The sequence below is a fragment of the Haliaeetus leucocephalus genome, unplaced genomic scaffold (genome assembly GCF_000737465.1).
Source record: "Haliaeetus leucocephalus isolate CR32 unplaced genomic scaffold, Haliaeetus_leucocephalus-4.0 Scaffold262, whole genome shotgun sequence".
Classification (NCBI taxonomy): Eukaryota; Metazoa; Chordata; class Aves; order Accipitriformes; family Accipitridae; genus Haliaeetus; species Haliaeetus leucocephalus.
The window spans coordinates 9,458,600-9,481,804 of record NW_010972698.1 but is presented as its reverse complement, the minus strand read 5'-3'; the positions used below and the strand labels follow the sequence as shown (position 1 = coordinate 9,481,804).

Here is a 23,205-nt window from a genome sequence, read left to right as displayed (position 1 = left end):
GGGGGGCGTTGCGTACCCCCACACCGTGGACGGCTCGGAGCTCGCTGGCCACATCATCCTCAACATACAAAAAGGAGGGTAGAAACCCTTGAGAAAGGCGGCTGTAGCCCATTGTCACCGCTCCGGGAGGAGCCGGGTCTCCTTACCGCTGCCTGGCTGTGGCGCACGGTAGGCAGGATGGGGCAGGGGTCCCTTCCCAGTCTCTGTAGGCAGTTGTGAGCACTATGTTCCACACCGCGTTAGCAGGAAACTCGCCTGCTCGCAGCGGCAGGCCGGCCTGTACCAGTTTCTGAACCCTACATCAAATAAGCATGTGCAAACTTCCCACAATGTTGAGCGCTGACGAGATCGCCGTTGCGCTGCCTTACCAGCCTTAAAAGTACGTTAACAACCCCGTGGCCCGCTCCCCTCGCAGACGTTCAGTGAGCTACTGAAGGAATAGCGACTGGAGCTGTAGCATTCTTGTGGAAGTGGATTAAGACAACAACACAGGTATAGGAGCACAGCCTGGGTTTAAAGGTTGGCAAAGGACAGGTGCTAGGTTTGGGAATAAATGACAGGGAAATCACACAAGTTTGCTGAAGACGGGGACTGCCATGGTAAGGAAAACATAAGGGCTAAGTCTTTGCAGTCGGTATTAGCGAATGGCGGGCAGGTGTTAAGGATTTTGGGACAAGGATGGCCAGAAGAAAACAGATCACAAGGGCAGCCTGAGAGAGCTAGAAATAAGAAAAGGATTGGAGAAAAGTGGGATGAGCTGAAATGAAAGTGAACTGGAATCAGATGTTTGAGGAGCAGGGACTGGAACAAATTAGACAAAAAAGAATAGTTTTGGAACAAGAAGTCGGGGATAGCATAGAGACTAGACCATGGTGGGCTGGGAGGAATGGGAGAGAGACTGTATTAAGGAGGGAGGCAGGCAAGGAGACAACAGATTGTTTACTTAGGGCACATCACCTGCAAAGGAGACTCCCTTTTTTGAAGGCATTATTTTCCATTGTTGTCACTTTGTGTCACCAGGAGTCCTTGCTGCCACCATATCTTGTGAGACACGAAAGCGTTATTCCAGTCTTAAAAATCTTAGGCTGAAGTGCAGAAATCCATGCAAAATTGTGCCCCGCTGCTGAACATCCAATGTGAGACACTTAAGACCAAACGTTTTATTATGCCTTACATAGCGTCTCAGATGTTGAAACCACACCTTCCTCTGATCACATTTGTAGCTTTGATTGTTCAGCACTTGGAAGGTGATATTGTAAGGTATTAAATTTAGCATGCAACATATGACAAACATAAGTAGCCGCCATCTATTAAAAGCACAACTTGCCTCCTGTGATGGAAGAACTACCAGCAGCACAGAGGTGTGAAATCAAGTTTATCGACAGAGTGATCAGGTTCTGAATAAAACCTCTTCCTGCAACGCATTGGCTTGCTAACATCTGCAATAACTAACGCATAGCACAGATAGAGTTCTTCCCCTTGTTTCGTATCTGCTAATCTGCATAGTCTACGTTTTGCTGTTTCCTGGTTCTCAAGTGCTTAACTTTGTAGCTAGTAATACAAATACATTTTTATGCAGAACTAATCATATTCCCCAAAGATAATACCTACAGTAATTTTATTAGCTTACATGAGCCTTGTTACCTTACACTGGTTTTTTTTTAAATCTTCAAAGCATTGTAGAAAAACATAATCTCATTGCAGGCAGAAGCACACAGAGGTGTTGCAGTCTTGATGTAAGGAGGGCAATTGTGGCAAGACCACACAAAAGATCTCTGCAGGTGAGAATGTCTGCCTGGCAGCTTCCCTGCAGAGCAGAAAGGGAAGTTGTGAGTGGGCTAAGGAGAGAGAGAGAGAGAGGGAGAAAATCCAGACTAGACTTGGTGATGGCCTATAAAAGGTTTTGAGGTTAGTGAAAAGGAAATAGCATATAGTTTTGATATCTAGGTGAATGCTAGCAATGCATTTACTGTACTCAGATAGGCTTTTTTATTACTATGTTGTTGTAAGTAGGTTTTGAACTCTTGCAAATGTTTATTAAGTTTCTGGCTATAGTGAGCTTATCCAGAAACCAGCAGCTGATATTTTAACTTTGAAGAGTGTTTTTTTTTAGAGTTGCATCAGCTTCATTGCACAAGAATTTGGTAAGGGGAAGTACAGAATAAGACTTGTAAATAATGAATTAGTCATAACAGCTGCAGTGATAGCAAACCATGCTTTATTCTGCATGTGACACTGCCCTGGCAGTGGAGATGTAATTGTCACTTCCAAGCTCCCTTCCCAACCAGTGATGAAAACTGGACAACAGCCTGCTCAGAAAGGCAGGTGTAGGCTTTGTACGTAAGGACAGTAGGGAAACATTATTTTTACATTCTGTCCCAGAAAGTCAGCTGCATCTCAGTAAATAAGAGACCTCGGACTGGCCTATTTTAGTGCCTGTCATTCAGAAAGATGCTAAAACATGCTCAGCTGCAAAGGTGAGAGGATCTTTTCATAGAATCATTTAGGTTGGAAAAGACCTTTAAGATCATTGAGTCCAGCCATCAACCATTTTAACGCACTGGTTAGAAACTGTTGCAGTAACCTTTCCCTGGGCAGGTATAATCTGCCTTAAGACAACTCTATGATCACTGTAGCATTCAAACCAAGTGCTAACAGAAACTCCTCCTCCTCAGAAGTATTGTTTTTGTGAATAAGCAGCTATATGGCTAAGAGGAGCTACTGGTCAAAAAAATCCGATTTAAACTGACAAAAGGGTATGTTCACATACACTGCTTGGGGAAGAGGGAGAAGCTGTGTCATCTACAGGGCAATTAGATACCTATCACTTAATCTTTCTTTCTGGATTAAAAAAAGAACAGGTAACACCAGAGCTGCCTTAACTCAAGGAGGATATTTGGGTTACTTAATGCTGCAGAAGATGGATGTTCCAGGTACAGCAATCACCTGAAAAGTGCAGAAATTAAAAGGCAAGCTACTGGGCGGAGAGAAACAGAACAAAGGTAGGGAAAAAACCAGTCAATTTAGAACTGTTACTGTGAAGTAAGGAAGGGACAGATACTCCCAGTGCAATGCAAGTTAGAATCAGGCATGCTTTCATGGAGCTAAGGATGGTCAGGCCAGATGCAGAAGACCTTGGGGACTCTGTGTGAGCTGCTCAGAAAAGTGGCTCTTTCCTTGTTCCTGAGAGGATTCAGAGAAAGACATCACAGCCTTTCAATTGGAATAACTGTCCAGTTTATAAAAGAAAAACCCACCTTCATGTGGTAACCACATCTGGTTATCATGTCCTGTGGTGGGTTCAGAGACAGCTGGTTGAATCAGTAATGGCCATCTGATAGACTAAAATGGCCATGTATTTCCTTTGCTTCATTAAAGTTAACAAGAACAAGGTCTGTGTGCCAGAATCAGGGAGATGGATAGATCACCTCAACTTGAGGGTGCCTGAGTTTGCTTGTTTTTTTCCTCAGGCTTGTTCAGTTTTCCATCTAGTGAATGCTTAACAGGTGGGCAGATACCTTTTACAGTGCGTGTGTTGGATATGAATTTTGAGTCCTCTAATAGGATGTGAACTGATGCATTTAAGTATTGAACATTTGGGAACAAACAGTTACAGCCTCGTTCTGTGGAGGGTGTGATCGCAAAGTCATTTCTGGCCTGCACAGGTTAGAACCAGGGATCTGGAAGCTGAAATAAGTAGTGCAGCAATTTGTAATGTAGAGCTGTGGTTCTGTAAAAGCAAACTCATTAGCTCAGATTGGTAGTGTCATTTTAACTCCTGATTTAACAACAGACATCATTTAAATACAGGTATTTAAAGGTTATTGTGTCTGTTATGCGAGATCATTCTGTTGTGTTCTGCTAAAGCTTCTTATTCCCTAGGGAACTGAGTGAACAATATGGAAATGAAGACAGTAAAGCGGTAGGACACACGCAGTCTTGACTGCTATACAGAGTAGGATGATTCAGGAGTGTGTAACTCGCCTGTGATGAGTAAAGATGACTACTGCAGGCAAGAAGGCTGGGATCCCTTTCACATACCACCCCCCCAGCCCAGGCACTGAAAAAAATTAAGTACTGAAGTACATTAAATACTGAAGTGCTGCAGGTAGAACATGGTCCTGTTTCCCAGCTACATCATCTCCCCCTAATTGCAACAGTGGCGCCTTAAGTTTTCTTATAAAGGGCTTTTACAAATTTTGTTTAGGGAAGCAGCTTTTTTTCAGTCTTGCCTTCACAGTACCCTGGGTGTTTCTCAAGAAGTTCTTCTATAAGGTAACTAGAGAAACAGGAATTACTAATGAATGTCAGACCATGACCCACAGAGCCTACAGCCGTATCAGTGCTTGTAACTAGTACCAAGTGCTAAAGCAGGAAGAAACCGTGCAGTTAGCTTGTGTTATGGTACGTTCCCAAAAAACATTTCTTCTCACCTCTTACGACATGCACGTGACTTTAATTGTACATCAGCCATGCTTCCATACCTTCAGAAACAAAATGAAACTAATTTATATTGTTTAACACAATGTTCATATTGTTAGCTGTGTGCTACAACAGTCAGGTTTTAATGCCTCACTTTTTCAGATGTTGTCTTGTTACTTGATTAAAAAGGTGGAAAAGTTGCCAGTCTGCCATCCATCATTACTTTCTATGCTTCTATCTGGTATTTAAGGTGAACAGTTACAGTGTTTTCACAGAAGCTTTTTTTTCTGGCCCCTAGCAATTCTCACATGATGTGGGGCTTGAAATCTGGTCACAGCTTTCCAGCTGCCGGTGTACAAGAGGTCTGTCATTTTCAGTATTACTATTATTTGTCTCTCATTTTTATGCACTGTTGTTTTCTGTTCTCCTCCTCCCCTCAAAAAAACAGGCATAACTGACTAAGGGTGTTCAGTGAACTGTGCATAAAAACATCTGTGTCTCTCTGTAAGGACAGAGTAGTTAATATAAAGCCTAGTAATCTGTATTAATAACTCATAGTATTCGCTCTAAGCACGTATGCTTTGCAGTCAAAACCGCAGTCTTGACATTGTTGGGTTTGTCTTAGCACCCATTCATGAAATACGGCTAAATTTCCCGAAACATCATAGTCTGGAAGATTAAAACTGTTTTTTTTAGTGGCTAAGTTACCAGTTGCACAGGAAATAAGCAGACCAACCTCTTGACTTTCACTCATATGAATGTAAGACGTTGCAGAATCTTGGGGATTAAATGCAAAACTCTCTTTATCGTATTTAAGGAGACATCCAGAGTATCATGGTTTGAAAATGAGAGAGGGGTATGTCTGCTGTGATTAATAGAAAATTCCATTAAAAAGTACCTGCTTACGATGTTGATGCTTTGGCTCCTTAATTGGAGATTTGTCCTACTCCTGTGTAGTGAAAGTTGGCCTTGACATGGGAAGCAAGGTGTTAAAAACTGCTTTTAAAATTGAGGCTTTTAACATGGCATATTTACACGGTATGTAGTAGGAGGAAGTGAGCTTAGTCTGTCTTCTGAATGGGCCAAAAGCCATGCAGTCACAGGAGTAAAAAGTTGCACCCAGGGTAATAAAATGGCAGAGAGGTGTTTTCATGGGAATACTTGTTAGTTCCTGCTCATTTTAGTCTCAGGTTCACTAATCTAGTCACACTATGGATGAACTGCAGATAAGATACATATATATCCTGCTTATCAGGTGTGTTAACTCGGTCTCAAGGCTAGGGATCTGCATTGTCATTGTCCCATGGTTTCTGATTGACTTAAGAATGGGCGGGGCAAAAGTCTCTTGCTCAGAGCTGTAGGGAATGTACCGGCTTGGTGCACATCTAAGCTTGTGAGGTGTTTTGGAACTGAGCAGGAACGGTAGTACAATGGAAAACCTACAGAATATCATCCTTTTGTTTTCATGCTCTTAATTGCTACTGGTACAGCGCAGCAACGTTGCCAGTAGTAAGAAGCAAACCTCTGTGTTAGCTCACTGCATCTCAATCTTTGCTACCAAGCAGGAAACCCATGAAGTAGAATCTCTGTGGGATAAATTTTGTATATGGTAGGAGACTTTTCTCTGAACTGCCTTTAGAATATATTGTCCTTGAATTAATAGTATATTTAAGCAATGTTCTTAAAATTACTCCCCAATTTAAAATATAAATTATTACCTTTTTCAGGAAATCCAGTAGAGGAGACTTCGTATTTTCTGCTGATCGTCTGGTAGGTGAAGAATTTCTTCTTCTTGATATTCTTCTTTGTAACTCTTCTGTAAAATGGGTCTTTCATGATAGAGTAATGGTGGTGCGAGAGCAACCTTTCTACCCAAAGAAAGTTGCTGTTTGACAGCAACTCTCTGTATAGGGCCTTCTGTTCTCTGTTATGGTCTGCTTTCATCTCAGAGGGTTCCAGAAACCATGTTGTTATTAAACACAACTACTTCAGGACAGAGCACGGTAGTAATAAGAGAATACTGTTTAAAAACAGATGCACAGAGGCTAGAGATAATTCAGTTTTACTTTGAAACAGTACTTTTGATCTTGTGAACAGAGCTGTACAATTTCTTACAGTCTAGATCTTAACAATTGCTTGCATGCAGAAGTGCCTCCTGGCACTTATTGTGTATTAGATTAGTAGCTCTCAGTGCACCCACACTGGGAATATGTTTTTAGCCATATGGTAGTTACTAGCAGGGACAAAGCAATTTGAAGTTTTCACACGTTTTAGTAAGTCAGAACAAAGACTGTTGGGAAAGCAACCTTTATCTCATTTAAATTACATGCTTAAAGAAAACCACACCACTCATGCCCACACATACACTTCCTTGTATTCATGAGGGTGTTTGCTGTTTGCAAAGCCACACTGATTAACAAGGAAAGTCTTTCTTTCCCCCTCTAGCAAAGATGAGTCCCACGATCATTCAATTACCAGCACCATTTGCTACAGCAGGCAGGTTTCCTGTGATGAGCCCAATCTTAATCCATGCCTGATCCAGGCTTGCTCAGGGCTAAGATATGACCACAACCTAAGATTGTGACTGCAGTGCTTCTTATCTTTGCAGCTTTTCCACTTTCCCCCTTGCTTTTCCCTTCTTGAGGATGTTTCTTGCATTCCCATTCACCGAGAACAGTAAAGGCCCAAGCCAACAAATCCTATCACTCATAACTTGTAGATCAAGTGACTGACTGGAGTGCCACCTTTGCCAATAGTACTTTATAACAGACAGGCAGAAAGTCACAGCCCCAACTTCATTCCGTGGAGCAGTTCTCAGCAGATACATTTAAATAGATACATGTCCTTTATAGTTCATTGGACGGGTAGGAACAGCCCAGGACACATCCACCATCTGTGATAGATTAGCTCAGCTATGTGCCATTCTTCCTGCAGTTTGTAGTTTCAGGTTCTTCACGTGCTTAAATATGCAAGTAAGATTCAGGAAGCCAACAAAGGTCAACACCAGCAATCCCACACATTTGCAGGGTACAGGGCTCCAGTGCCGGGGTCAGGCCCCTTCCTCACCAGTACTCCTTTCACAGGAAGGGTTTCTGGTTAACATTCTCATTTCACCTTGTATTAGGTTCCCATCATGCTGCACCCTTTAAGGAGCATTCATTCCTGCCAACTTTGAATTAAAGAGAAGCACTGTGTTCCGAATCTGTATTTTAAAAAAGAGGTAAACAATGGCTATTCTAATACTGACAGGAAAACCCTTAACGGTCTTGACTGTACCTTATAGTCATTAATTAGTGCAGAGGACCTCTCCCACTTACCTTCTCACTTTACTTGCAGGTCCTGTGCCATTCTGAGGGAAGCACTGATTTTTTTCCCTCTCATTGCTGAAAACTGCAGCTTCCAGGCAGTGACTTAAATTCAGGCCCTTGTACCAGCAGCATCTTCTATTGGCTGGCCAGCACTTGTACAGATAGGGAGCTGCTCTTCACAGAAACGCCTCTGTTTGCTGGTTGTGCAGATGTTTGCTACAGAACCTGCTAGTCTGTTTTCCATTTTGTAGGAGGAATTTTATGCAAAATAATGTGTAGGACTATCTCATTTTCTGTATGCTATTCCTAGGTGTGGTGAAGAACAGTTACAGTTTCATGTGGGAGGTGGTCTCTACTAAACTTGGTGGGGTGCAAACATAGTTAAGACTTGCTATGTTTTCCAGCCAGTTAGCAAACAGAGCTTAATGGCATGATGCAATACATGAAGAGAAGAAACATATGCGTGAGATTGTAGGGTAACAAAATACATCTTGTTGCAGATTAAAAATGAGAATGAAGTTAAGTTTGCTACTAGCTTGGCAGTTCTTAGTGGCAGTATATCATAAGGTCACCATAGGAAGGGGTCTTAAGGAGGGATTCTAAAGCTGATGAATTTCTGGTGGTACAGTTTTTACCGCTGTCAGTTTGTTTCACACAAAAGAAATGCTCAAAGATACAGGTGGTAAAGGTTAGCAGGGAGTTTCTGAAAGCCACTGCCAGTGCTGTGATCCTGAAGCTGAAAGATGTGGGGTTAAAGTCATGAGGATGAAAACAACCTGTCTTGTGTTTGTGAAGGAGGAGAGGCAGCTGTGGGAAGTCAGCCTATAACACAGGAGACGAGCAATCATTATGACTTGTGGTAGTAGACATCTGGACAGGTAGACCTCAAAGTGGTAGTGAGACCAATTTGAGAAACACCGGCAGGCAACTCCTGTCAGTGCAAGAGGCTCACACTGAACCCTTGTATGTGTGCTGCGCAGCACCCAGGCATTGTGGAAGCATTTAATTGATGTCACCTTGCAGGACTGCTGTAGAACTAGTGAGATGCTCACAAAGCTCACAGCATTTTTACTGAGACCACCTGAGATTTTTTTTTTCAAGGCCTGCTCAGTAGGAGGTACACAGTAAGCTAGGTCCAGCTCTGTGAAGTTAAGCTGGTGCTGCACACCAGCTAAACAGTGTGTTGTGGGCTGAGAGACCAGGCGAGTAACAGGAAGAGGAGCCATCTCCCAGAGGCGTTGAGGACATTGCACATCTAGAGTTTTGGCAGGGACCAAGCAAAATTGACTTCCCGCCTGGATTCAGGCAGGTGTTTGTCATTTACAGCACTGACCTACAGCCTCAGTCCACAAGTACAGCGGTGCTTTTCAGCAGAAGGTAGATTTTGTGGTTTGACTGGAGATCTGAGGTTGAGGAATTAATTAGTTTCTCAGACCTAACAGCAACTCCCTGCATAACACTGAACAGGTCATTTCACCTTTCTGCCCACCTACCTCTGTTTCAGGGGGGTGATAACACATACTTCAAAAATGGTTTGAAATCCTGAGGTGCAGAGAGCTGTATAGATACGAAGTATGGCTGACAGCCCCACTACTCTGCCTTCCCTTCAGCTTCCAAGAAAAGCTACAACATAATGGGTTAGAGGATCCCTCTAGGAATTACTGTGATCTTGGAAATTAGGTGATGCGTGGCTATCACATAAAATACAGTAAGACTACTGTCTTCCCACAAACAGGGGAAGATAATAATGGTCACTCCAGAATTTACTTGAATTCTGGTTTCTTGGCCTTTAAATGCTTCACCTTTTTCCAAACTGCAGGCAGGCAGAAGAGTTGTAACATGCAACTGCTGAGGATCACAGATGCCTCTTGGGGGGCTCTGAAAGGGCTCCCATTTTTCCAGTTTTGTCTGGTCAGAGCAGCACTACCTCTCACAGCACCCTGGCTGGTTTCCTTACTTAGTGATTACACCGCTTCTAAATGAGAGTACTGTCAGCCTGCTTTCTGTAGTTACTTGTATCCAAATTTCTCTGTTCATGGATTCTGAGGAACTGGTCAAACCTGATTTCTTCAGTGGTATTTGAGTGTGGTAAGGAGACTTTATTCATGTGCTTAATTGGCTGAGAAAAGGTAGATTTCACTAACATTTTCATTTCCTTGAAATGTTTAAGTGGTAGTTAGCTAAAATGCCTTGGACGTCTATTAACTGGTGGGTTTTTTTGCTAACAGTTCTAACAGATCTTGTACTAATGAAGGTTCGAAGCAAACAGGATTTCCCTTTGCTTACTGCAAAGGCTCTGGGGCAAATCTTAAATGTAGAACTGTAATAAATAAGCATGTTGACATATAATTGTGTATATCAGCATTAAGTGCTTAATCTAAAACTTCAGCATAACTCTGTAAGCCTTGACAGTTTAATTAGGCCTGCTAGAATTTAATATCCCTTTTAGCTTTTTTTTTCCCCCAATTAAAAATAGACTCTATTTTTGTTTATTGATAACTTTAATTCATGGTTTTAATTTCTGGTCAGACTCTTTTACCTTGGGACCAAAGCTTTACTTCCCTGCTTCATGTGGGGCCATAACGATACCTGTTTTAGCTTCCAAGCAATGACAACCACCTCTCTGGGAGAGAAGCAGAGCTGCTGGTTCTCAGGGCCAGAAAGTAAAGCAGTGGAAATGATAATCCCTGAGCGTGGGAGCAGCAGAAAGCATAGTGCAAAAATAAATGTTTTATCAACACTGACAAGTTTACAGAAGAATCCTTCCCAGCCTTTGCATAAAACATTGATACATGTAGTAAACTAAGGAGATTATTTGACTATAGACCTTCACTGGTTTACTCTAAACTTTTGGCAGATAATGTAGAGCGATGCTAACCCTGTCAACGTGACAGCAGTAAGAAAAAATGCGTTTCTTCCAAACCTGGCTCATATGTTGGCTTTCTTTGATGAAATAACTTTAAAAAAATAAAATTGTCTACAAATGTCCCAGAAACCTAAAATTAAATCAAGGATTTCTTGTTTATTTATGTGAGAACATGTGTCTTTCAGTAGAACACTGGTGCCTTCAGTCTCAGGATTAAAGTGACCGAGTCAAAAACCCACTTGCAGAGAGACAGGAAGAAGAAGAGGAGGAAGGTAGTAGAGGTGGCTTCTCTGTGTATGCTTCCTAGAGCCACCAAACATGCAATGAGTCAACAGAAGGACCTGCTTCCCATATGCAGTTTTGCTGTAGTGGAAATACTATCCTGTGAATTGCTTTTTCTGTCTTTTGCTCCTGTTATATGTCAGTTGCACCATTTGACCCCTTCACTGATTTAGTCTGACCACCACCTCTGAATATGGCCGCCACAAACCCAACTCTAGGAAAAAATTGTTGTACTAAAATGACTAAAAATATCTTCAAAGAGGGATTGTAAATCTAGGGGACTGTTTCTAATTTCTAGTAGAGGCTGCCTGTATGTTAGGAACTAGGGCAGAATGGAAGAACAGAAAAAAATCTTCCAGTCTGCTCTGGCTTGTTTCTGAAACAAGAAACGTCTGAAGTGAGCAGTATACTTGCTCGGTCCCAGGAGCAATCACCTCATTTCTGCCATCCTACAGTGACTTTTGCTTAACAGGTTTAATCTTTGGCTTGGCAGTAGCTTTCCTTGAGCCGCCCTGGCCTCTGAATCTTTGGCTCACTAGCAGAGAGAATTTCTACATCTTTAATACCCGGAGCATTTTTTATGGACAATCATTCTGGGTTCAGATGAAGACATTTTGGTAACTTTGCCTGTGGTACAGCTGCAGGGCCAGCACCAGGGGAGAGCTGGAGGTTTTCTGGCCACTTGAGGATGGAGGGGTGTGTGGCTTACTAGCTGCACCTCCAGTAGAGATGTGCCTGCTGAACTGGGCTGTCTGTACCGTGTGAAAGCACAGGCGCTTGGCAGAGCATCCCGTAGTAACCACAGCTGGCAAGTGCCAGGAGAAGAAGGTGATAAAGAGATTTCTGAATCTCCTGACTTGTCTTTGGGCACTTGGTGGTGTGTTTACATTGCTGCAGCTTCTGTGGCCATTCTGGCAGCCCCACTGCAGTTGAGTCATAGAAATACAGATGTGAAAATAGACCTCAGAGCCTAGCTGGTGGGGAACTGAGAGAGGGTGAATTTTCCCTTTTTCTCACTAGTATTTTCTGTCAGCAAAGTGAAGTTGCATTGGTACTTCACTCATTTGTTGAGAAAAATTGGTCTGGGATGTGGGATGCCTGTGCCTGCCAGATATAAATGAAGTCAGTTTTATGATTGCCGATGACACACCTTCCCCCCATTCCCCCAATTTTGTTTTGTAATGCCTTGATTTGATTTGTGGACAAAATGCAGGCATCGCCCCCAAAAAGTGTCTAAATTAAATCCCTAACTGCTATTAAAGAGACCCTTTTAGACCCTTCAGGCTGTTAAATGTTACTTGTAAAAACTACTAACATTTGGTACCTTACCTCCATAGATAACAAATCTCTTTAAGCTGACTGATCTCTTTGGTTCTACAGATCAGACTTGTGGTTGAAGAGGGACTGAATCAACTGCCATACACAGAATGTACCGTCACCACTCCAACAGGTATGTGGGAAATTACTCCTCCCCTAGGTAGGACTGGAAGTGGAAGCTTACCTAATATAAAAGAATACGGAACTGTTACAATAATCATAGAATATCTCAAGCTGGAAAGGACCCATAAGGGTCGTCAAGTCCAACTCCCTGCTCCTCTCAGGACTACCTAAAATTGAGCCATGTGACTAAGAGCATCGTCCAGATGCTCCTTGAACTCTGTCTGACAGGCTTGGTGCCATGACCACTTCCCTGGGGAGCCTGAGGCTGAAACCATTTTAACATTCAGGGTACAGTACAGAGTTAAGGTCCCTTCCGGTATTTAAAAAGCTAGAAGGTGTGTAACAACACAATTGAGCAAAACGTACAGTTATATAGTTGACATTTTACTAAGGTTTTTGATTGGTCTTGCAAAACCATGATGAAAACTTATCAGTGTATGTATAAGATCAGTTTACTTGCCCATACTGCAATGCTGAATTAAAATGGATGACGTTTCACATGCCCATTAAAGAAAAAGTACTTGGCACAAGCAGTTTTGCAGTGCCAGCCTAAATCTGTCTTTGCTTGCAACTGGGGGCCAGCTGGGAGTGACGATAAGCAGGAAGTAAAAAGTGGCTGTGTTGACACTAGAGGAAACCCATTGCAGTAATTTTGGTTTGCTCTTGTTAACCGTAAAGATACGTGAGGTTGCATGCATTACCCAGAGGTAGCAGCTTACTGCATCAGCAACTTCTTGGGAACCACTCAAGTACACGCTGTGAACCCACAGCACACCTGTAAGACATACACCAGGCGAGTCCTCTTCCCCCTGAGAATTTCACTGGCATTTCTGCAGGGTGAGAGCTGCTCTGTACATTCACACCCCTTCCCCTCTGACCTTTGCAGTAAACCATTTGTATGTCTTTTAATTAGAGAAAAGATGGACTGAAAACACTCAATTCTGAAACCAGACAGAGCTTAGGAAGGCACTCAGGAGGCACCATCACTTACTTTTGCTCCTTTCTAAATAAAACAGCAGCTACTTTACTTCTTGAGCATTGGCGTCACATCTGTTCCAGGTCAGTCGGTGACGGATATATTCATGACTGTCTTCTCTCTGTGTTAACACAATTTGACTGGCAGGTCTCCTGCAAGTAACATCCCTTGGAAGCTCTACAGTTCTGTTTGAGAGGGCCACTGCCCTGGCCATGGGCAAAGAGAGTCGCAGACTTTGCCCTCTGAGCACACGTCGCCTTGGTGAAAAGACTTTGTTTCCTGCCCTTACTCCTAGCCAGGCTGTAGGTAGTCTCACTGTCTGAAACTGTCCTAGCGCTGCAGTCAGTGTGTTTGCCCTTGCACTCCAACACCTGTGCCCAGCAAGGGAGCTAAAATGGCCTCAGCCGAGTTCTTCCCTTGAGAACCCAGATGCTTCTGCATGAATTCCAGCTTACCTATACGGAGTTCTTTCCGTACGAGCATTTCTAAGTTGCCACAAGCACAGGTGATTTATGCTCTTCCAGGCACAGAAGCAGAACACCTCTCAAGGGACATCAGTGAAACACCCTATTCTTTGTCCTTTAAGGGAGCCTCTGGACTTTTTTCAGTCGGGCAGGGGAATAGGCAACCCCTGTGAGAAACATCGCCACATGTTCTTGTTCTTCCCAGCAGTGGTGCTGGTCAAGGTCATTACCAGCTTCTGGGGTTAGCCCTGAAGAACTATGACTAGGACAATATTGCTTTGCTGTCTTTATGTTTGAATTAACAAGAGACCTGAGCTCACAGTACTGATGATTGTATCTCTCTCATGTACGTACCACTGCCCACCTTTTCCTTTCAGTGATGAAGAATACAGTGACAGTAGCATTGTAGCAGCATTGTAGCATCATTCTAACTCTTCCACCTGCAGCCCTGGACTGCATTTACCAGGCTTCGTAGGGGACATACTGTTTACCTTTATTTTGCGTAGTGTCCTTCATTTAAAATAATCACAGAATACCTGAGTTATAAAATGATACTTTGAAAGGATCACTTCTCTGCCACTTTCCTGACATGACTTTCAAGGTAAAAAAAAGCACGAGTTCTTTACAAATTACAATTTTGGCTCTGTTCCCATTGCTAGTTTGAGGGCTGCAGGATATGGTGTGAAGATTGGTTCATGCCACCTGTTGAGAGGTGTGGAGCTTTCTGTTGTCCCCTGGGTATTTGGGGGATCTCGGTTCCATTCACACCGACGTCACTTAAAACACCGTCCCTCAAAGGGGCATTAAGATGGGGCAGAAAAGAGCAATCACTGCCACTGACGTCTGGTTTCTTTCCTCTCACAGGGCACAAGTATGAAGGAGTGAGATTTGAAAAGGGAAACTGCGGAGTCAGCATAATGAGAAGCGGTAGGCAGTTTCTGGTTGTTGAATGAGCATGAATTAAACATTTTGGAAACGTGTAAGCAACTTCTTTTCAAAAATGTGCAACAGCACTTCTCTGTGGCAAAGTTTTACCCAAACCTGCCAGCTGTTATTCCTCCTTAGGTATCCTTGATCACAGAATGTCAAGTAATACGTTTCATCAACTTTTTAGGAGACACATAGCTGCAACAGATTTCATCTGGCCTCTTCTCTAGCAGCTGTTAACAGAGAGGGGCCAGGCCAACTGTCCGTCCTTGTTTCCCGCTAACTACTTCTGCTCAGAGGCAGGTCTCCAAATAAACCCCGCTCAGCGGTGGTAGAGTCGCTGTTATTTTGCCCAGTGCTGCAGAAACCTTTCTATCTGTGATGTAAAGTCCCGTGGCTCCACAGCTTCCCACACTACGTTTTGTACCGTGGTGTCTCTGAGCAGAGCTCGAAGATGTTCTCCCAACCCCATGCGTTTGTTTTGATGTTTCCAGCTCTCGCCTTCGAGAGATTAGCGCTGGTGTGTGGCAACACTAATACTCAGGAGCTAAGTAACACCAAGTAGACTCGTTTTTCTGTCTAAACGGAGAAAAAAGGAAAACAGCTTCAGGTGTTTTTAACACTTAGAACAGAGAAAAAAAAAAATCTTCTTTTTAGAACTCTCCACCAATACAGTGTTGGGACTGTCTATTTAATTGTAGCATCTTGCAATTGTGCTGTTTCTTAGCGTGTAACAATTTGTTGTTGGTTTTTTTGCTGCTCCTTTTGAGGCGAGGCAATGGAACAAGGTTTACGAGACTGCTGTAGATCAATCCGCATAGGAAAAATCCTGATACAGAGCGACGAGGAGACTCAAAGAGCGAAAGTGTACTATGCTAAGTTTCCACCAGACATTTACAGGAGAAAGGTTCTTCTTATGTACCCAATACTAAGTAAGTGCCTTTCATCATCATGTACAGTTAGACTCATCTGGACAGTGAGTGCGCTGAATTTAAAGGAAAATTTCCAGATTTCAGGGGCTTTGATTAGGTTTTTTCCTTAGTTTAGGTGACATAGTAGGGGATTTATCAGCCTGTGCCAGAATACATATTAGTCAGCCTGCACCAGCATGAATGCAGAGCAAATCATTTGGGCATGCCTGTGTTTGTGAGAAAGTTTGAAGCATTAAGACTTGATATAAATTCAATTTTTTTAATTTTTCCATGAGAAAATACTCAACCAGTATTTTTCTCATGCTATTAAAAGACATTTTTTGGATTAATATTATAATCCTAGAAGTAAATTACTTCAAATACAGTTAATACTACCAAAAAAAAAATTATAATCTGGTAAGCGTGGTAAGGAATTTGTCAGGATGAAGTAACTTTTCCAGTCTAAGATTTAATTCTGGTTCTAGACATGGAGCTCTTGATTGCCATTTTACTATTTTAGATGAGCTTTTTTGCCTCAGGGCTTTAACAAAATCCACCGACTCCAGTGCTTAAAACCTGGCGGAGTTGGCTGTTTCAGAGTAGAGTTGAAGTTCCTTCATCAGGCGACCAGAGTTTTCTACAATTAATCCATGCAGAGGTGATAGTTTTCCAGTGGGAAAGGACAGTCTCATCATTCAGTCACACACCAGTGTTAACACGGATAGTCTCGGATGGCCTAGTGCAACTTCTTCAACCAGGGGAAAAGAAAAAAAAAATCTCACTTTTTCCCCTTTTAGGTACTGGTAATACTGTCATTGAGGCTGTCAAAGTTCTTGTAGAACATGGCGTACAACCAAGTGTCATTATCCTGCTAAGCCTATTCTCCACACCGCACGGTAAGTTGAGGGGGCGCGAGGGGGACAGAAGAGCAAGCACAGGTATGTTTAATGGGGAAGAGCTACATCAGTCACACGCTGCAGGCAACGGTGAAGAGCTGTTCCTTGGCAAATAATGAGAGCAGCATCACTTTCCTCAGAAGAAAGGTGTTGGGGGGGGGGGGGTTGGCTGAACTGTAAAACTGAGGGTGAACAGCGATGTGTTTGGTGTGGGGAGCGGAGTGGGCTAGCAGAAAGGAAAAGGCCTGTTACACCTAATGGCAAAACTGCAAATGGTAAAGTATTCCTAAAAGTGGGAATTGGCAGCGCTGCTAGGTACACAGAATGCTTCAGTGGCTCACAGAGCAATGCCAGTGCTGCTGTTGCTCTGGACTGTAGCAGCCCACGGATGGTGTTGAGTCAGTCCGCCAACAGAAATCACTATCAAAAAAGTCAACTGAACTGCAGAGAGTTACTCCTGGTGGTCTGCAACCATTTTGGTGATTAGATTGGGAGTATACGTGTATGGTAAAGAAAAGAGAAATCCAAATAAGAAAACCCAAAGAAGCAATCCACTAAATTCAGGAAGTCTTTCCTCAGAGACAGTCAGCTAAGGCAGAAATGTGAAGCGGAGATGGAAGAACAGAGCCTGACTTATCTATGGAATTCTGCTAACCGTGATTTAACAGGTGGTGCTGAAATACAGCTGCTGTGCTGTAGTCATTATTGCCTTTGCCCTCTCTCAAAAGGTGCCAAATCAATCATCCAGGAATTCCCAGAGATCACCATTTTAACTACAGAAGTTCATCCTGTTGCACCAACACACTTTGGACAGAAGTATTTTGGAACAGACTGACGCACTTGGAACAAACGGATATGACTACATGAGGTTTTTTTCTACATTTTATTATTGTTGAGTTGGTTGAGGGCATGTTTAAAAATCTTTTTGGCCAAAGGGGGAAATTCTTGACTTAGATTAGATCTGGTCAGTTACTGCCTGAACACCAAATTGGGTACAGTAACAAAGCAGTCTGTCATTATAAAGTCAAGCATCTCAACGTTGGGGTTGTAAAAACTGCTACACTCTCTGCTTAAGTTAACTTATTTATTCTTCTATAGCCTGTCTTGTGGCTGCTTGCAAGAGCGAAATAAAACAACTAAATCACACAGGTGTTTACTTCATTTCCGGTTGTAATGTTTACATCACGCCAGGTCAGCTGGTACAGCCACTCCTAATGCTTCCAAAATGATGGGTGGACATGGAACTCGCTGTAATTCTTAGCAGCCACACTGAATTTTTGGCAGAATTTTCAGTCTTTGGATGGTGGCCAAGAACTAAAGAGAAAACTCTTTGAATTTTGCTCTCTATAGATTATTTTCAAATAGTAAAACATCCGCAGTAGTCTTGCTCAATGGTACCAAATAAAGAAGCGTCCTATTGCAGTGCGCATGCCCCGAAAAACAGGGTGGGAATTGAGGGTGAGAGCAGCACTGTTTACAGAAATTCTACATGTACAGTACTTAAGTTTCGCCTCTTAAAACTTCTGTGGTTGAATTGGTATTGCTTTCAAAAGAAAGGAAAGCTGCGGCAAAAAGTTGAACTCGATTTCTAGCTCTGTTCGCAGAGCAACAGGGCTTAAAGCCAAAAGACAAATACGGCCCTCACGGCTTAGCGCCCTTTCAAAATACTCAATGCAGTAATTGTATCGATCAGATTAAACATAAATCTGCAGCCAAATATTTTCTTTGGCTTCAAATCCCCTCGCACCAAGTACACAATGCCCAACTCTTAAACTAGCTAGTATCTTACCTTACTATAACTTTGGGAAGATTTATATATAAAGACAATATAGCCCATTATTATTTTTTAAATATATCCATATTTTAAAAAGTGCAGGATTACAGAATGTCATCACAAGTGGAGTGCTTCATACCTCTCATCAGATGAGCAGAATGCAAAGGCCTGGGCTGCCCCGAGCAATACCTCCTAAGACAAGGGGCAGCATTTCGTGAATCCTTTTTTTCTGACACAGATAAAGAACCTTCCCCACTCCAAGCAGTAATGTCAATTAATTATAGTTGTGTAAGGCTTCCAGAGAGAGAATGTTTGGCCTGAGTATAGGCTAAGTCATAGGAAATCACCATTCACAAGTATGATAAATTAGCCAAAAATGGTTTTAATGCAGTCCTTGCCTGCAGTACAGTATAAACCGTGCAGGCTTTCTGGTATAAACCATAATAGAAAACGATAGAAGCAGAACATACAGGATATTCAGCTGTAGAAACCATACAAACACTTGGAAAATGCTAGTGAAACGTACACAAAGCATTCATAACAAAGTCAGAATGTTTGTCGGACAGTAAAAACGAGTATCCAAAGCTTTTGTAAAAACCCATTTGATATCAAAAGTCTCAATGCCAGCAGCAGCATTAAACCCGACTAAATATCCCAAATGTTGTCAGCAGACCGTTTGTGACCTTCCTGTTAAATTAAGGGGTGAGGAATCAGTATTGAACAACGTGGCTCCGAGTGGCACGTCCTTAGGTGAACAGTGTTGATTGTACGCAAGATACTTACCCACAGCACGCCATATCAGTTATCTAAAGACCAGCTGAACGTGATCACCAATCGATACAATGAAATTTATTTTACTCTTTCCAGTGATTTAGCAGTTACTGGCGCAGAGCCCACCAAACCAGTCTTCCTCGATAGGAAAAGGGCGTTGCGCTGCGGTGGTTTACAGTGAAGGGAATTCTGACCCAGTCGAAGAGGTAGCATATCGGTTCCCGAACGGAGCCTTCCGAGCCCAGCACAGCTCTTGCAGTTAAATGTTCTACTCCACCCCAGTTTTCCTGCCTGGACAGCACACCAGGGAGTGAAACCCACTTGCTTTAGTTTGAAGCAAGGTAAAAAAACTCCTTCCAGTGCTGAATGCTAACATGCAGATAGCTCTGCAGTTACCTGATCCTGAGGCTTAATTAAGTTTTATCTTTGAGGGACCTATTTTCACAGCAAACATATGTGAGTTACTTTCGGATGGAGAACAGCTGGACAGATAGAATAATTTATAAAATAACACGACCTTTTCTATTTTATAGAAGCTGTTAGAAATTTCCTACTCCAACAAAGCAATTTGGAATTACTCTGGAATAGCTCCTGCTTAGACTGTCGGTGAGTACAGCAGGAGGCTACACGCTCATGTAATTACTGCAGAAGAATGCCCACACGTGGAGTTAATTCAGAAGGGCACAACAGGTTCCACCTACCTCCTCACACAAGCTCTTAGTCACAAAAATCGTACCTCCTCCTCAGGGTAGGCCACCTCTGCACCAGCCCAGGCAGTTCATTACATCACCAGGGTACCAGATGCTGATATGAGGAATTTCTTTCTCCTACACATCCTCCTGCATCCTCCAGAAAAAGGCAGGGAAAAAAATAAAAAAATACACCAACACTTTGAAGAATCCACTGGATTTTCATTTCTCTTAGGAAAGGAAGTGCTGGTCTGCGGAGGAGCAGCACACACCTTCCCCAGTTTAGAAAGGAGATAGGGAGGACATTTTGTTTGTTTGTTTCCAGGCTTCCTGTGGGATTTAGCCCAAGGTTTAGCTCAAGAAAAGTTCAAGTCTAACAAGTACTGAAAGAACAGGAATGCCTTTAGGTAAAATACCCACGTGTTGTATGAGCTGTTTGATACTAGTATTTGATGCAAACAGGCATTTCTTTTTAAGCAAAGATGATCCCTTTGTCCTTTTTGTTGGGTTTTTTTGGGCGGTGGTTTTTTTTTTTCCTCCTTAACATAATTCTTCTACTTTTTTTTAACAGTGGCTGTTAGCCACTAGAGTTTTACAAATGCTGCTGTAAATCTTAAAACTTCATACAGAAAATAAATACTTTAAGCAGCATGAAAGCATAACCAACTTACAGGCTCATATTTGAAATGTAAACTTAAATTTTATTTCACAAGGTTTACATTCCAAACTGAAGCTAGAAAATGAAGAAGTAAGATTTTAGGAAAGACAGAAAAGCGATGCAGGAAGTTGGATCCCACTGCTCTGAGCAAAGCAAGCTGAGCCTGAATGATGAGAATCACAAACCAATACCTGACAAACATTAAGATCAGTTACAAATAAAATACGTGGCACAACTGCTTAAAATGACACCTACTCACCTTCATAGTATTCAAAAAAACGGTACAAACAGCTGAAAGCTGATAATATTTCAACTATATATTCAGGAGGAAGAGGAAGGACTCACACTCAAAGGGAGACGGAAAAAGGACAAGAAGAATAAAACTGCATAACAGTGGGTATGATCTCAATGTTAATTACCAGAAAAGGAAATAAAGCATTAAGCAGGAAGAGTACATGGTGATGTCGCAACCTTGCCATGCTTGTCGCTGCCAAGCTGTTTGACAGACCATTACTTTTCATGAAAAAAGCCACTCTACCATGCAAATGCTTTAACTGATAGTTTCAGAACGAGTTTAATTTTGCAAGTGTTCTGTAACAGAACAGAAGCTGATAGAATTGGGAAAATAGCAATAAAATCAAGGTATTTTCAAGTACTATGGATCAATTTCAAAAATTTGTACCACAGGAGTCACTGAAATGAAAATGTGACCCTTTGAGTTAATTAATTCTGGCTTAATAAACAAGGTCAACAGTACCTCCTTAGCCTGCTAATTCAACACTCCGTGAATGAGCCAGCTATGCAAACAGTAAATCTGTTCTGCGGGCATAATGACTACGTGGGAGGCAGCGGGTCCCTGAATACATCTTAGCACATCATTCTTTATATGCAACGTCGGGGAAGAAAAGGTAAATCCTTTTTTTTTCCTCCCCTACACTATACATTCATATTATGTTACAGACTTTATGCGTCACGTTTGGTAACTAAGACTTAAGTTGTGCTTTCAGTCCACACCAGCACAGAGAACTAAAAAACTACAGCTAGTATAGATTTTGCTGAATCACATTCCTGGTTTGTTGCAGGAAGTAAATATTCATTGCTGTAGTGCTGTTAGGAAGCTTCCCGGTTCTTCTCAATGACAGTACACTATGTGCGCTAGGTACAGCCTACTAAAAACATACAGTACTGCTTCCGGTTCAAAGGAATACAATCTTATTCTGCTGCAAAAACATACTGTAGCAATTCAGCAAGAGACAAAACAAAATTGCAGTGCACTGAGGCTTACAGAAATCCTAATTCCTTGGGCAGGACTCACTGGCCAAGGAGAGGACTTCCCACAATACTATCCATAGAAACATCAATATGATGTTTTTTCTTTTTTTTTTTTTTTTTTTTTTTTAAAAGAGTACAGTGTACCTGAATGTCAATGGGAGAGGAGGGAGAGAGGCGAGGAGGTGGCTGTTAGTTATTTTGGAGCATTAATCTAGGAGTACGGGGAGGAGACAGCGGCAGGTATCACAGTAAAATCCAGCAAGAGCGTTCCTTCTTTCACACAGTGACGTCCACTTGGACAAGTCGCTTGTAGCTGAGAAAGTCCTCACTCTCATGAAGGACGTGAAATGCATTTGTAAAATGCTGAAACGCAAACAACAAACGGGCCAAAGGCAAGGTAGAACATGCTGTACCAGGGTTGAACTCTCACACTTCTGTGCCCTGATTTAAGCTAACAAGACCATGGTTGTGCTCCACACTTTCAGACGCTCCTAGTCAGTCTCTGACACCTGCAACGCTGGTTGTCACTCAAGCCACATATATTACTACTTGATGACTGCTGGTAGAATTACAGACAGCATCTGGTGGTCCTAGTCCAGCTTCCACGGTCTCATCGAAATAACCCCGACAGTAACCGGCACCACGGCTGGCAGTGGGAGGCCTGGTCTGCGCTGCAGAGCAGCCTCGTGGCTGTGGGAAGAGCGTGCTCTCGCTGGCGGTCAGATCCACCTCCCTTGGCTACATTAAGCTAAGCCAACAAAACCTTTTTCTCCAAATACAGGTGCTTCTACACCTCAGGCTCTACTGGCAGTATGAGATGCACTAAGGACAAAAGCTGTTTCTGACCCTGACCTGAAAACCACTTCTTTTCTGCTTTGTTCTGTAGCATAGATCTGATGCTAAGCCAGAGAAAACAGCTCCCTGGATGGGGTCGAGACAGTTACCTTGCTGCTTCCACACTGCACCAGGCTGCAGGTCAACAGCTGAACGAGCACTGCAGTCACACAACTTACATCAGCATCAGAACCGAGATTCAAGCCTTAGGAGTTTACTGAATTTTTTTGGGTGCAGCTGGATTTAGAGCACCTAAACTAGGTAGAGACTGACAGTAAATGTCATGAGGTGGCAATCCTAGTGGGAACATTTACACGGCTCCTGGCTGCACGGCGGGCTCAGGAGCGTATCTGAAACACTTGTGCACCAATGCAGGCAGTATGAGAAACAAAATGGGAGGAACTGGAAGCATTTGTCAGCTCCCAGAGCTATGGTATCACTGGTGTTGGCAAGACTTGGTGGAAGGAGTCCCTGGGATGGAGGGCTACAGGCTGTTGGGGAGGGGCAGCGGGGCAGGCAAGGTGGGGGTGTCGCACTGGATGTAAGGGAGTGGTTTGATTGCAGAGCCCTTAGAGTTGGTGGTGATGTGGTGGAGAGCCTCTGGGTGAAGATTAGGGAGGTGGAAAACAAAGGAGATTTAGTGGGTGTACGCCTTAAAGAGGTATTTGCATGTTAAAAAAATCTGCCGCACACTCAGCTGAATACTTCATCTCTT

The 23,205-nt window shown here is 42.7% G+C and overlaps 1 protein-coding gene across 1 annotated transcript in view; it reads left to right on the top strand.

The window, feature by feature from the left end:
• LOC104832786 (uracil phosphoribosyltransferase homolog) overlaps positions 1-17,634 on the top strand; it is a 31,420-nt gene extending 13,786 nt beyond the window's left edge. Inside the window, exons 2-7 of the mRNA XM_010569150.1 lie at positions 6,150-6,192; positions 12,259-12,328; positions 14,623-14,685; positions 15,456-15,617; positions 16,394-16,492; positions 17,221-17,634. Coding sequence (XP_010567452.1) covers positions 6,150-6,192; positions 12,259-12,328; positions 14,623-14,685; positions 15,456-15,617; positions 16,394-16,492; positions 17,221-17,327 — 544 coding nt within the window. The 3' untranslated portion in view covers positions 17,328-17,634. The remainder of the gene's footprint in view (positions 1-6,149; positions 6,193-12,258; positions 12,329-14,622; positions 14,686-15,455; positions 15,618-16,393; positions 16,493-17,220) is intronic.
• The last annotated feature ends 5,571 nt before the right edge of the window (positions 17,635-23,205 follow it).